This window comes from Oncorhynchus mykiss, chromosome 6 (genome assembly GCF_057628025.1).
Source record: "Oncorhynchus mykiss isolate SJ-2025 chromosome 6, ASM5762802v1, whole genome shotgun sequence".
Classification (NCBI taxonomy): Eukaryota; Metazoa; Chordata; class Actinopteri; order Salmoniformes; family Salmonidae; genus Oncorhynchus; species Oncorhynchus mykiss.
This window is the reverse complement of record NC_143027.1, coordinates 46899930-46913087: the sequence shown is the minus strand read 5'-3', so window position 1 is coordinate 46913087 and position 13158 is coordinate 46899930. Positions and strand designations below refer to the sequence as shown.

The window sequence follows — 13158 nt, the reverse complement described above, 5'->3', positions numbered from 1 at the left end:
AACTTTTTTAACAAATCAAAAACTGAAAAATTGGGCGTGCAAAATTATTCAGCCCCTTTACTTTCAGTGCAGCAAACTCTCTCCAGAAGTTCAGTGAGGATCTCTGAATGATCCAATGTTGACCTAAATGACTAATGATGATAAATACAATCCACCTGTGTGTAATCAAGTCTCCGTATAAATGCACCTGCACTGTGATAGTCTCAGAGGTCCGTTAAAAGCACAGAGAGCATCATGAAGAACAAGGAACACACCAGGCAGGTCCGAGATAATGTTGTGAAGAAGTTTAAAGCCGGATTTGGATACAAAAAGATTTCCCAAGCTTTAAACATCCCAAGGAGCACTGTGCAAGCGATAATATTGAAATGGAAGGAGTATCAGACCACTGCAAATCTACCAAGACCTGGCCGTCCCTCTAAACTTTCAGCTCATACAAGGAGAAGACTGATCAGAGATGCAGCCAAGAGGCCCATGATCACTCTGGATGAACTGCAGAGATCTACAGCTGAGGTGGGAGACTCTGTCCATAGGACAACAATCAGTCGTATATTGCACAAATCTGGCCTTTATGGAAGAGTGGCAAGAAGAAAGCCATTTCTTAAAGATATCCATAAAAAGTGTTGTTTAAAGTTTGCCACAAGCCACCTGGGAGACACACCAAACATGTGGAAGAAGGTGCTCTGGTCAGATGAAACCAAAATTGAACTTTTTGGCAACAATGCAAAACGTTATGTTTGGCGTAAAAGCAACACAGCTGAACACACCATCCCCACTGTCAAACATGGTGGTGGCAGCATCATGGTTTGGGCCTGCTTTTCTTCAGCAGGGACAGGGAAGATGGTTAAAATTGATGGGAAGATGGATGGTGCCAAATACAGGACCATTCTGGAGGAAAACCTGATGGAGTCTGCAAAAGACCTGAGACTGGGACGGAGATTTGTCTTCCAACAAGACAATGATCCAAAACATAAAGCAAAATCTACAATGGAATGGTTCAAAAATAAACATATCCAGGTGTTAGAATGGCCAAGTCAAAGTCCAGACCTGAATCCAATCGAGAATCTGTGGAAAGAACTGAAAACTGCTGTTCACAAATGTTCTCCATCCAACCTCACTGAGCTCGAGCTGTTTTGCAAGGAGGAATGGGAAAAAATTTCAGTCTCTCGATGTGCAAAACTGATAGAGACATACCTCAAGCGAATTACAGCTGTAATCGCAGCAAAAGGTGGCGCTACAAAGTATTAACTTAAGGGGGCTGAATAATTTTGCACGCCCAATTTTTCAGTTTTTGATTTGTTAAAAAATATTGAAATATCCAATAAATGTCGTTCCACTTCATGATTGTGTCCCACTTGTTGTTGATTGTTCACAAAAAAATACAGTTTTATATCTTTATGTTTGAAGCCTGAAATGTGGCAAAAGGTCGCAAAGTTCAAGGGGGCCGAATACTTTCGCAAGGCACCGTATTGCTACCACTGTATCATCAAATATGAATGTCATCTGTTACTAGCAAATTATTGATTTCATGAACCTTTTTCTTAAGCTACATATGTTAACATTAGCTATTTTAACACTTTTCTGGGATACTTGATTGTTTTTCTTGCTTTACTAAGAAGCTTAGCAAAGGTAGACATACTCGGGTTATTAATGTTAGTGCAGGGTGAGCTGCCACATTGGACTTCCTGCTAGGGCACACCACCTCAGTGCTAACAGTATTACTCTGGTTCATAAGCATATGATCACTGCATACAATAGCTGTAGGATCAGCAGTGGCATTCAGGGCAGCAAAGAGGGACATAAATTAGGTTACTTACATTGTGTCTTTCAATGCCCTTGGGATAATGTACATTTGCTGAAACAGTATGACAACTCAGCGACACAATGATAGTTATTAAATGAGCTTGGGCCAGGAGAAAGCTTAGGGCCAGTAGGTTACAGGCCAATGCTGATGGTGGACGGTAACACCCAGCAACAGTCAACAAATAACTATTTGAAAGCTTAATGCTGAAAACCAGAAAGTCAAATTGTTTGGGGACAGACTTCGTGGAGACAACCATGCACTGAAGGTGGTCCTTGGTAAAGATTGCCACTCCACCCCCTTTGGAATCTGTCTCGTCTAAAAAGGTTATAACAAGTAAGGTTAACATCAGTGTTCAGAACACTCTTTCTTAACCATGTCTCCCACCGGTTTGGCGGTGGGTCAGTCATGGTGTGGGGTGGCATTTCTTTGGGGGGCCGCACAGCCCTCCATGTGCTCGCCAGAGGTAGCCTGACTGCCATTAGGTACCGAGATGAGATCCTCAGACCCCTTGTGAGACCATATGCTGGTGCGGTTGGCCCTGGGTTCCTCCTAATGCAAGACAATGCTAGACCTCATGTGGCTGGAGTGTGTCAGCAGTTCATGCAAGAGGAAGGCATTGATGCTATGGACTGGCCCGCCCGTTCCCCAGACCTGAATCCAATTGAGCACATCTGGGACATCATGTCTCGCTCCATCCACCAACAGACTGTCCAGGAGTTGGCGGATGCTTTAGTCCAGGTCTGGGAGGAGATCCCTCAGGAGACCATCCGCCACCTCATCAGGAGCATGCCCAGGCATTGTAGGGAGGCCATACAGGCACATGGAGGCCACACACACTACTGAGCCTCATTTTGACTTGTTTTAAGGACATTACATCAACGTTGGATCAGCCTGTAGTGTGGTTTTCCACTTTAATTTTGAGTGTGACTCCAAATCCAGACCTCCATGGGTTGATAAATTTGATTTCCATTGATAATTTTTGTGTGATTTTGTTGTCAGCACATTCAACTATGTAAAGAAAAAAGTATTTAATAAAGATATTTCATTCATTCAGATCTAGGATGTGTTATTTTAGTGTTCCCTTTATTTTTTTGAGCAGTGTATTATGACAGACCAGCTAGATCTACTGTCTCCATTTCACTTTGGCCATTGTTGTGGGCCTGCCCTCCCCTCAACAGCCTCAAAATAGGCTATTTCATTTCACAAATAATATTTTATATTATTAATTTCAAACAACGGCATTAGCATGAAAATAACTTACCAGTCCAAAACTATGTTCTCTCCGTTCAAAAAATATTCCTCCATTTGGGAAAGTCCTCGATCAATTTCTTCTAAAATTGTGTGTATATCTGTATATCTAGACTTAGATTTAGCTTTCCCTGACTTAGTCGCCATACTGATTGATATATAAACAGCTGAATATGCTCTTTACCAAAAGAATGCTGTGCGCAACATGCGTGGCTCCTTCCGGTATGAATCGTCAATGGCGAATGAACCTCTTTACGCCGGAGTTTACTACATGGGTTGGTCTTCCAACATATAATCATTACATATTGCAGTTTACCTCAGCTTATTAGCTATCTACCCAGCTAGATTTCAAGACGATCAGTGGTCATTGGGTTAAAATAGTCAATCAACGAAACAGGGGTCATATCATTGGTGCACAATGATGTCAATACTTGTCTTCAAATCGGTTTATTTCAGTCAATACGTCCCGCGAAATGACCCATTGGTTTGGTTGTGTTACAAACAAACCAGTTGATTGCAATGAAACCAAACATGACTGGAAAAGTCACCTTTTGTGTGTGTATTTACCTCGAATGTGTCGTCGAACATGGAATGAGACGGAATTCACGACACAAGCGGTTCACAAAATGTTTCGTGTTAGGCTATAAAAATTGATTTTATCAAACAAAAGACCATTCATTGTGTAACAATGAGCATCTGGATTGCGAAACAGAGGAAGATCGTCAAAGGTAAACAATTTATTTTATTGCAGTTTGTGATTTTGTTACGCCTGTGCTGGTTGAAATAGTTGTTTTTTATGGGGCTCTTCAGATAATCGCATCGTATTCTTTCGCAGTAAATCCTTATTTAAATCTGACAACGCAGTTGGATTAGCAAGATTCTCGGCTTTCAAAACATGTGAGACACTTGTATTTTCATGAATGTTTAATATGACTATTTATGTCACCGTATGTTGTCGAATTTCATCCCGCTACCGTGTTCGGTGCGCAGAGAGGTTAACATGCAATGGTCACGCCTCTCACCCCATGTTAGCTAGCGTCCAAAAGATTGGTACATAGGTCCCTCTCTTCACACAAAACATATTTGTGGAGAAGGTGGAAAGTTTTAAGTTCCTTGGCGTACACATCACACATCACACACATCACACACAAACTGAAATGGTCCACTCACACAGACAATGTGGTGAAGAAGGCACAGCAGTGCCTCTTCAATCTCAGGAGGCTGAAGAAATTTGGTTTCTCACCCAAAACCCTGACAAACTTTTATAGATGCACAATCAAGAGCATCCTGTCGGCTGTATCACAGCCTGGTACAGAAATGGCAAGGCTCTCCAGAGGGTGGTGTGGTCTGCACAACGCATCACCGAGGGCAAACTGCCTGCCCTCCTTGACACCTTATAGCACCCGATATCATAGGAAGGCCAAAAAGATCATCAAGGAATTCAATCACCCGAGCCACTACCATCCAGAAGGCAAGGTCAGTACAGCTGCATCGAAGCTGGGACCGAGAGACTGAAAAACAGCTTCTATCTCAAGGCCATCAGACTGCTACAGCAATCACTAACTCAGAGAGGCTGCTGCCTTACATTGAGACCCCAATCACTGGCCACTTTAATAAATGGATCACTAGTCACTTTATACTATGCACTCTAAATAATGCCACTTAATGTTTACATGTCTTACATTACTCATATCACAAGTATATACTGTATTTTATACCATTTATTGCACTTTTCCTATGCCGCTCGGTCATCGCTCATCCATATACTTACATATTCTCATTCATCCCTTTAGATTTGTGTGTATTAGGTAGTTGTTGGGGAATTGTTAGATTATTTGTTAGATATTACTGCACTGTTGGAACTAGACGCACAAGCCTTTTGCTACACTCGCATTAACATCTACTATCCATGTGTATGTGACAAATAAATAATAATAAATAAATAAACAAATAAAATTTGATTTGCCTCAAGAACCCATAGTGTCTTCCAATATAGATTTTCCACCATTCTGAATTTAGTAAGAAATAAAACTCAAAAAGCTACTCCTCTGGCATCGAATGACCGATCTGCACAAAACTTGATATGTAGCATCTATGGACCAATGTTACTCAATGCAACATTTTCCAGACTAGTACCTAAACCAACAATAAACATTCAGATGGGCATGACCTGGCACATAAATGCGTATAAATCAGACTCAGATATTAGTATTGGAAAAAAACGTGTGTTCCAAACACTGTCAAGACAACATATGAAAGAACATGCAGATCGACCACATGGTGGCGCTATAAAGGCACATTTTATATCACTTGATCGGTTTGACTCACACACGCTCATGGAGATGAGTGACAAATCTAACCTGTAGAGTTTGGCCACATGGTGGTGCTGTTGGAGAGGAAAAAACTTGAATGATGGCTCATTGGCTTATAGCGGTCATGTTGTTTTTGCTAGACTATTGGAAAATGTTGCGTTGAAAGACGTGCGTCCATAGATGCTACATACTGTACCAAATTTGGTGCCTATCGGTCCAGCGATTCTGGAGAAGAATACGTTTTAAATTAATCAACATTATAAAAATTGTCCAAAATACAGTAAAAACATATTGATTGATCTGTTTGATTTTGAATATTGATATTTGGCAAGCATGGTAAGGAGTACAGAAAGCATAAATAGGGAAATGTTTCCAATTTGTCCTGATGGTGGCAAAGTGAACCCACAGCTTGAACCCTGGCATTGCTGCTTGCAGCTACATTTTTAATCTTGTTCTTGATACCATGTTTTTTTTGTGTGTGTTTTGACTAATATCACGTCTATGCTAATATAAATTCGCTAACTAGCTAGCTAACCAACAACTGTAACTATGTATTTGAGAGACAAGTGCTCATTGTGAAAATGTGTTTATGTTTTTAATAAACATTTGAGGCTTAATATAGTTTACATGTTATCAACAATCTAAGCCAACCCCTTCTTCTTTGCCCCATAGTTGCGCACTCGTCGGTTTTGTGGCTAAACAACCAACCCATCTATAGGCTATTTTCAGGAGGCTTAGCATATTAGGGGCATGGCTTTCAGATAGTTATTTTGGCCAACCGTGAGAGTAAATGTAATTTCATGTTCATCATGGTTAAGTTTGTACACATACATTTTCCTTGAATAGTTTTTACACATTACATATTGTACTATAAAATTATGTTTTACATATTGCAAAAAAAGTGGAAACTATCCCAACATTGGGATATGCATATGCTCTTAAGGGACACATACACTTGTGTAAAGCTACAAAAGTGTCAGTGTTCAACCTTAACGTGATAATACAACAGAACAGATGAACCGGCATGACATTTACTCTTACAGGTGTCCAAAAATTATTTTCTGAAAGCCACGCCCCTACTAAACCACACCTCCAGTCTTCTGATCTGACCCACTGGGTCATATCTCAATAACCCAGCATCAACAACCCAACCTTCCTCCATTTAAAGAAAACAACGCAAGTTACCCAATACCTGCAAACCAACAGTTGGGTCATCCAAACAACCCAGCATTTTTTGGAATGTAGTCGGCTAGAGTGTGTATGCAATGTTGATGCTCTCAGCTTGTTGGGCACTGGTGCACCGCAGTTTAGGCAGTCGAGTTGATGGAATGAAAGGCGGAGTGTGTGAGACAACCGCTTTTTGACTGATGACTCATCACCACTCTCTCTCCTAGGCCTAACGTTGCATGGCTTACATGAATTCTCTAGTTCAGTAAAAAAAATGGTCAACCGCATGATATCATAGTCCTACCACACATACAGTACATGCTGCATTTCATATTTGCTGTCAACTTTGGTAACACTTTACTTGATGCCAGGCGTCATAACATATTTAGACCTGTTGTCACATATATTGCGTTATTTAATGACTTTTTATGGCTGGTTATGACTCATAACCAGCCATAAAATAACTTTACTTTAATTTATACTCATGTAGTAGGTCATAACTTATGTTTATGTTATATAAAAAACAATGAAATTACCCATATTAAATTATCATTGTAATTGTGCACACATTGATGTCAGACATGCACCTAACCCAATTCTCGGTTTCTGGTGACTGGGCTGAACGCAGGAGCAGATTCACAAACAGGACAAGACAACCGCTTTTTGATGAGAGATGGCTGCGGTTTTATTGTCACTTAACCAACCGTACTATTTTGTTTGTAACTTATTTTGTACATAATGTTGCTGCTACCGTCTCAGCGATTACTCATCTTGAACTGTACGAAGAATTTCTCTACAATGAGTCAGACGGGAAGGATATACTCCAAACACTCGAACAGGCCCTCATCCCCGTCATTCACAGGAGAAAGAAACTGAGATTTCGCGGAAGGAGATCAGGGAGCCATGTGAGGATCAGGCGACGAGTGGCTAATCTGCCTTTGCCCTCCGTACTGTTAGCCAACTTTCAATAGCTGGAAAATAATTGGGACGAACTAAGAGCACGTATATTCTACCAACGGGACAAAAAGTATGTTTCACTGAGTTGTGGCTGAACGACGACATTAACAACATAGAGCTAGAAGGTTATACACTCTAAAGGCAGGATATAAGAACAGACTGGGGTAAGACGGGGTGGCGGCCTATGTATATTTGTAATCAACAGCTGGTAAACGATATCTAAGGAAGCCTCAAGATTTTGCTCGCCTTAGGTAGAGTATCTTGTGAAAAGCTGTAGACCACACTATCTACCTAGACAGTTTATCTGTATTTTTCGTAGCTGTCTACATAACACCACAGACCAATGCTGGCACTGAGACCGTACCCAATGAGCGGTACACCGCCATAAGCAAACAGGGAAATGTTCTTCCAGAGGCACCGCTCCTAGTGGCCGGGGACGTTAATGCAGGGAAACTTAAATCTGTTTTACTGAATTTCTATCAGCATGTTAAATGTGCAACCAGAGGGAGAAAAAACTCTAGACCGCTTTTACTACACACACACAGAGACGTGTACAAAGCTGTCCCTCGGCCTCCATTTGGCAAATCTGACCATAATTCTATCCTCCTGATTCCTGCTTACAAGCTAAAAATTAAAGCAGGAAGGACCAGTGACTCGGTCAATAAAAAAGTGGTCAGATGAAGTAGATGCTAAACTACAGGACTGTTTTGATAGCACAGACTTCCGATGGCATTGGAAGTCACAACATCAGTCACTGGCTTCATCAATAAGTGCATCGATGACATCATCCCCACAGTGACTGTACGTACATACCCCAACCAGAAACCATGGATTACCGGCAACATTCGCACTGAGCTAAAGGGTAGAGCTGCCGCTTTCAAGGAGCGGGACTCTAACCCGGAAGATTATAAGAAATCCCGCTATGCCCTCCGACGAACCATCAAACAGGCAAAGCATCAATACAGGACTAAGATTGAATCGTATTACACCGGCTCCGACGCTCGTCAGATGTGGCAGGGCTTACAGACTACAAAGGAAGCACAGCCGAGAGCTGCTCAGTGACACAAGCCTAAAAGATGAGCTAAATTACTTCTATGCTCGCTTCGAGGCAAGTAACACTGAAATATGCATGAGAGCATCAGCTGTTCCGGACGACTGTGTGATCACGCTCTCCGCAGTCGATGTGAGTAAGACCTTTAAGCAGGTCAACATTCACAAGGCCGCAGGGCCAGACGGATTGCCAGTGTACTCCGATCATGCGCTGACCAACTGGCAAGTGTCTTCACTGACATTCAACCTCTCCCTATCCGTGTCTGTAATAGACACATGTTTCAAGCAGACCACCATAGTCCCTGTGCCCAAGAACACTAAGGTAACCTGCCTAAATGACTACCAACCCATAGCACTCACGTCTGTAGCCATGAAGTGCTTTGAAAGGCTGGTCATGGCTCACATCAACACCATTATACCAGAAACCCACTCCAATGTGCATACCGCCCCAATAGATTTACAGATGATGCAATCTCTATTGCACTCCACATTGCCCTTTCACACCTGGACAAAAGGAACACCTACATGAGAATGCTATTCACTGACTACAGCTCAGCATTCAACACCATAGTGCCCTCAAAGCTCATCACTAGGACCCTGGGACTAAACACCTCCCTCTGCAACTGGATCCTGGACTTCCTGACGGGATGCCCCCAGATTGTAAGGGTAGGTAACAACACATCCCCCACATGGGGGCCCCTCAGGGGTGCGTTCACAGTCCCCTCCTGTACTCCCTGTTCACTCATGACTGCAAGGCCAGGCACGACTCCAACACCATCATTAAGTTTGCAGATGACACAACAGTGGTAGGCCTGATCTCCGACAACGATGAGACGATAGGGAGGTCAGAGACCTGACCGTTTGGTGCAAGGACACCAACCCCTCCCTCAATGTGATCAAGACAAAGGAGTTGATTGTGGACAACAGGAAAAGGAGGACCGAACACGCCCCCATTCTCATCTACGGGGCTGTAGTGGAGCAGGTTGAGAGCTTCAAATTCCTTGGTGTCCACATCACCAACAAACTAACATGGTCCAAGCATACCAAGACAGTCGTTTAGAGGGCACAACAAAACCTATTCCCCCTCAGGAGACTGAAAGGATTTGGCATGGGTCCTCAGAGCCCATGCCAAAGGTTTTACAGCTGCGCCATCGAGAGCATCCTGACGGGTTGCATCACTGCCTGGTATGGCAACTGCTTGGCTTCAGACAGCAAGGTCCTACAGAGGGTAGTGCGTACGGCCCAGTACATCACCGGGGCCAAGCTTCCTGCCATCCAGGACCTCTATACCAGGCGGTGTCAGAGGAAGGCCCTAAAAATTGTCTAAGACTCCAGCCACCCTAGTCATAGACTGTTCTCTCTGCTACCGCACGGGAAGCAATACCTGAGTGCCAAGTCTAGGTCCAAGAGGCTTCTAAAATAGCTTCTACCCCCAAGCCATAAGACTCCTGAACATCTAATTAAATGGTTACCCAGACTATTTGGATTGCCCCCCCCCCCCCCCCTGCCCTCCTCTATGCTGCTGCTACTCTAAATTATTATCTATACATGGTCACTTTAATAACTCTATCTACATGTACATATTACCTTGACACCGGTGACCCACACATTGACTCTGTACCGGTACCCCCTTTTGTTATTTTACAGCTGCACTTTAATTATTTGTTACTTTTATTTTGTACATTTTTTTTTGTATTTTCTTAAAACTGCATTGTTGGTTAAGGGCTTGTAAGTAAGCATTTCACTGTAAGGTTGTATTCGGTGCATGTGACAAATAAAATGTGATTTGATAGGCCTTTCTGGTTTATATGGTCATAACGCTTTTTGAGTTTCATAAAGTTTATTTTCTTAGTCTAAGTAAAGTAACACAATGTTACTCAAACGGTATCACTGAAACTAAATCAGACATTAAAAATGGAAGATCATTATTTCATTAGACAGTGAGTTTCGCACTAGAGAAATGAACACAAAGATTCAACAGTCTGAATAAAGTTGTTTTTTTATTGAATTGTACAAGCCTGAATTCATTCTACCCACACAGCCTGAATTAGGCTAGGTAACAGTCATTTTAGATAACATTCCACTCCTGTCACTTGCCAAATGACAGGAGTGGCAAGGAGTAGAATGATAGCTAAACAGACTGGCACCCAGACTAAATCTGAATTAGGGATTAACATGGGTAACCAGGAGCCGGGGACTGTCCCGGGGACGCTATTCACATTTCAACCAAAAAATGTAAATGACAAGACCTGGGAAATTACAAAAATATTACCCAATGTTGGCACTAATGCATTTCCACAAAATACACAACATACGCAGCATCAGATTAGCAGAAAATAAAATAGCACATTATCCAAAACAGGTTGCCTTTAGCCTAGCGCATTTACTTCACACAAAGTCGCCATGAATTCAAAGCACACTGCTGAACTGCACACGGGACCTGAATGCAGTTAATAAACCCTACAGGAAACCCCTACAGTAACCTATAAAATAACATGTGCCTCTTTGAGCTGTCATTGTGTCTCTTCAGACAGTCTCAAATTTGCTAGGCCTATGCAAAATTCACTACATTAGGCCTCTCTGTCACAGACATGAAGTCTGAACAATTCAGAGAGGCATGAGGGAAAACTACCTTCTCCTGTCCTAGAGCCTAGGCTATTTTCCTACCCAGTCCCAATCACACTGAAACCAAAATCCTAAATCCTGTCTCAAATGCAAATTCCTGACTTCATTCTGTAAACCATAGGTTGCATTATCAAAGCACGTCTCTCGCCTATGCTTTGTCAAAATAACGCTATCCCCTGCTTCTCTGCGCGGTCTCATACTGGATTCACAGCAAGCGTTCAGCCATGCCATTAACGCTATGAGTTTCCCTAACCATAGATAAACTTGCTGTTTCAGCTGGTATTGACCAACAATCTATGTGGTAACTGGGTACCTTTAGGTATTTACTTACTTTAATACAATTAAACTACCTGGTACCAAAGAAAAACTACAGACACCCTGGTTCAAATCCATGCTGTGTCATAACCGGCCGTGATTGGGAGTCCCATAGGGCGGCGCACAATTGGCTCAGCGTCACCCGGGTTTGGCCTGTGTAGGCCGTCAATGCAAATAAGAATGTGTTCTTAACTGACTTGCCTAGTTTAATAAAGGTTCAATAAAAAAAATGACTGGGTTTAGAGATAGGTCTCGCATCACTGGCCCCGCTAATCCGCCGCGCACTTGCATGTGCTTTGGCATTTAATGGTGTGTGTGTCCATTTTCTATAGATACAGAGATTAATGCTGTTCCTCCTGTTCCCTCAGGGCTTTAGTCCTTCCTGAGTCAGGGCTAGAGAGACTTTATGGAGAACACAAGAGGACAAACCAGGCTTAGAGTCACAACGGCCAGGGATTTCTGAGTGTGTGTGTGCACATTCGAGTGTGTGTGATCAGGAGTTTAGCTGCACCCAGTCCAAAAGAGCCTTTCTGTCGTCGATGCTCCACAGTTCAGCAAACAACCTCTTGCTCTTTCTAGAGAGACAGATAGAGAGAGAGAGATCAGAGAGAGAGATCAGAGAGGGAAAGAGAGAGAGAGAGAGAGAGAGATCAGAGAGGGAGAGAGAGAGAGAGATCAGAGAGGGAAAGAGAGAGATCAGAGAGGGAAAGAGAGAGATCAGAGAGGGAAAGAGAGAGAGAGAACGAGAGAGATCAGAGAGGGAAAGAAAGAGAGAGAGAGATAGAGAATGAGAGAGAACGAGAGAGTGAAAGAAGTGGGTTAGAGGTAGGGGGAACACAATAGAAAAGTGGTTTTAATTCGATCCAATATAATTGGAGGCCAACAGAGAATTATATGGAATTATTCTAGTACAAATGTTTCAGTCTTGAAGTAAATCCATTCAGTGTGTTCTGAAATTTTGCCCAATATCAAGCCCCTCGCCATTTATGTAGATCTGAAAGGACTGATAAGTGTGCGCAATATGGTAGAATCAGAGTGCAGCCGGACCAGATAGTCACATATAAAATGCTACGTTCTGAAAAGTATGTTTTACACTCATGGATATATATTCCTTTGCTACTACTGGTATGCAATTGACATTTGGCGAAAGTTGCAGGTGGAAATGTTACTAGAACCTTTAAAGGAATGGGCTGATGTCAGGATGGTGGAACATGCAAAAAACAATCTGATTCTTTGAGAAATAAGACACCGGTCCCCAGGGGTGAACTGAGCCTTGATGGTAGAGGAATGAGTGGAAAGACAGTACTCTACTGCACCCCACGGGCTCTGACTGTCTGGCACGAGACACACATTTCATATGGAAGGGATTACATGGTGTGTGTGTGTGTGCCTCTGCTAACAGGTAATACCTCTGCTAACAGGTAATTCCTATGGGAGACTGACTAAACTAGCTCTGTACGCCCTGGCCTGCGGGTTGCCTGACACACGCACACCCTGCAAAATAACTTGATCTAATTAGGGGAATGATAATTTCATATTCCGCAATAGTTAAATCTGAGTTAGAAATTAAAATTAAAGAAAAATAAATCACTATTTTAGAAAAAGCACAACATCTTTATATGGTAAAGAAGAAAATACAATTTTGAAGTGAGCCAACAAATACAGGTTCATCTCAAATAAAGC

At 42.4% G+C, this 13158-nt stretch overlaps 1 protein-coding gene across 5 annotated transcripts in view; it reads right to left on the bottom strand.

Annotated features, from left to right (window-relative positions):
• Positions 1–10518: 10518 nt before the first annotated feature.
• msh3 (mutS homolog 3 (E. coli)) overlaps positions 10519–13158 on the bottom strand; it is a 131409-nt gene continuing 128769 nt past the window's right edge. For 4 of the 5 annotated variants that reach the window (XR_016496706.1, XM_021606650.3, XM_021606652.3 and 1 more), the window contains one exon: positions 10519–12050. Coding sequence is in view for 3 of the 5 variants with exons in the window: in XM_021606650.3 (XP_021462325.3) it covers positions 11969–12050 (82 nt within the window). In the remaining 2 variants the exon portion in view is untranslated. The remainder of the gene's footprint in view (positions 12051–13158) is intronic. The other variant, XR_016496707.1, reaches the window with a different exon arrangement.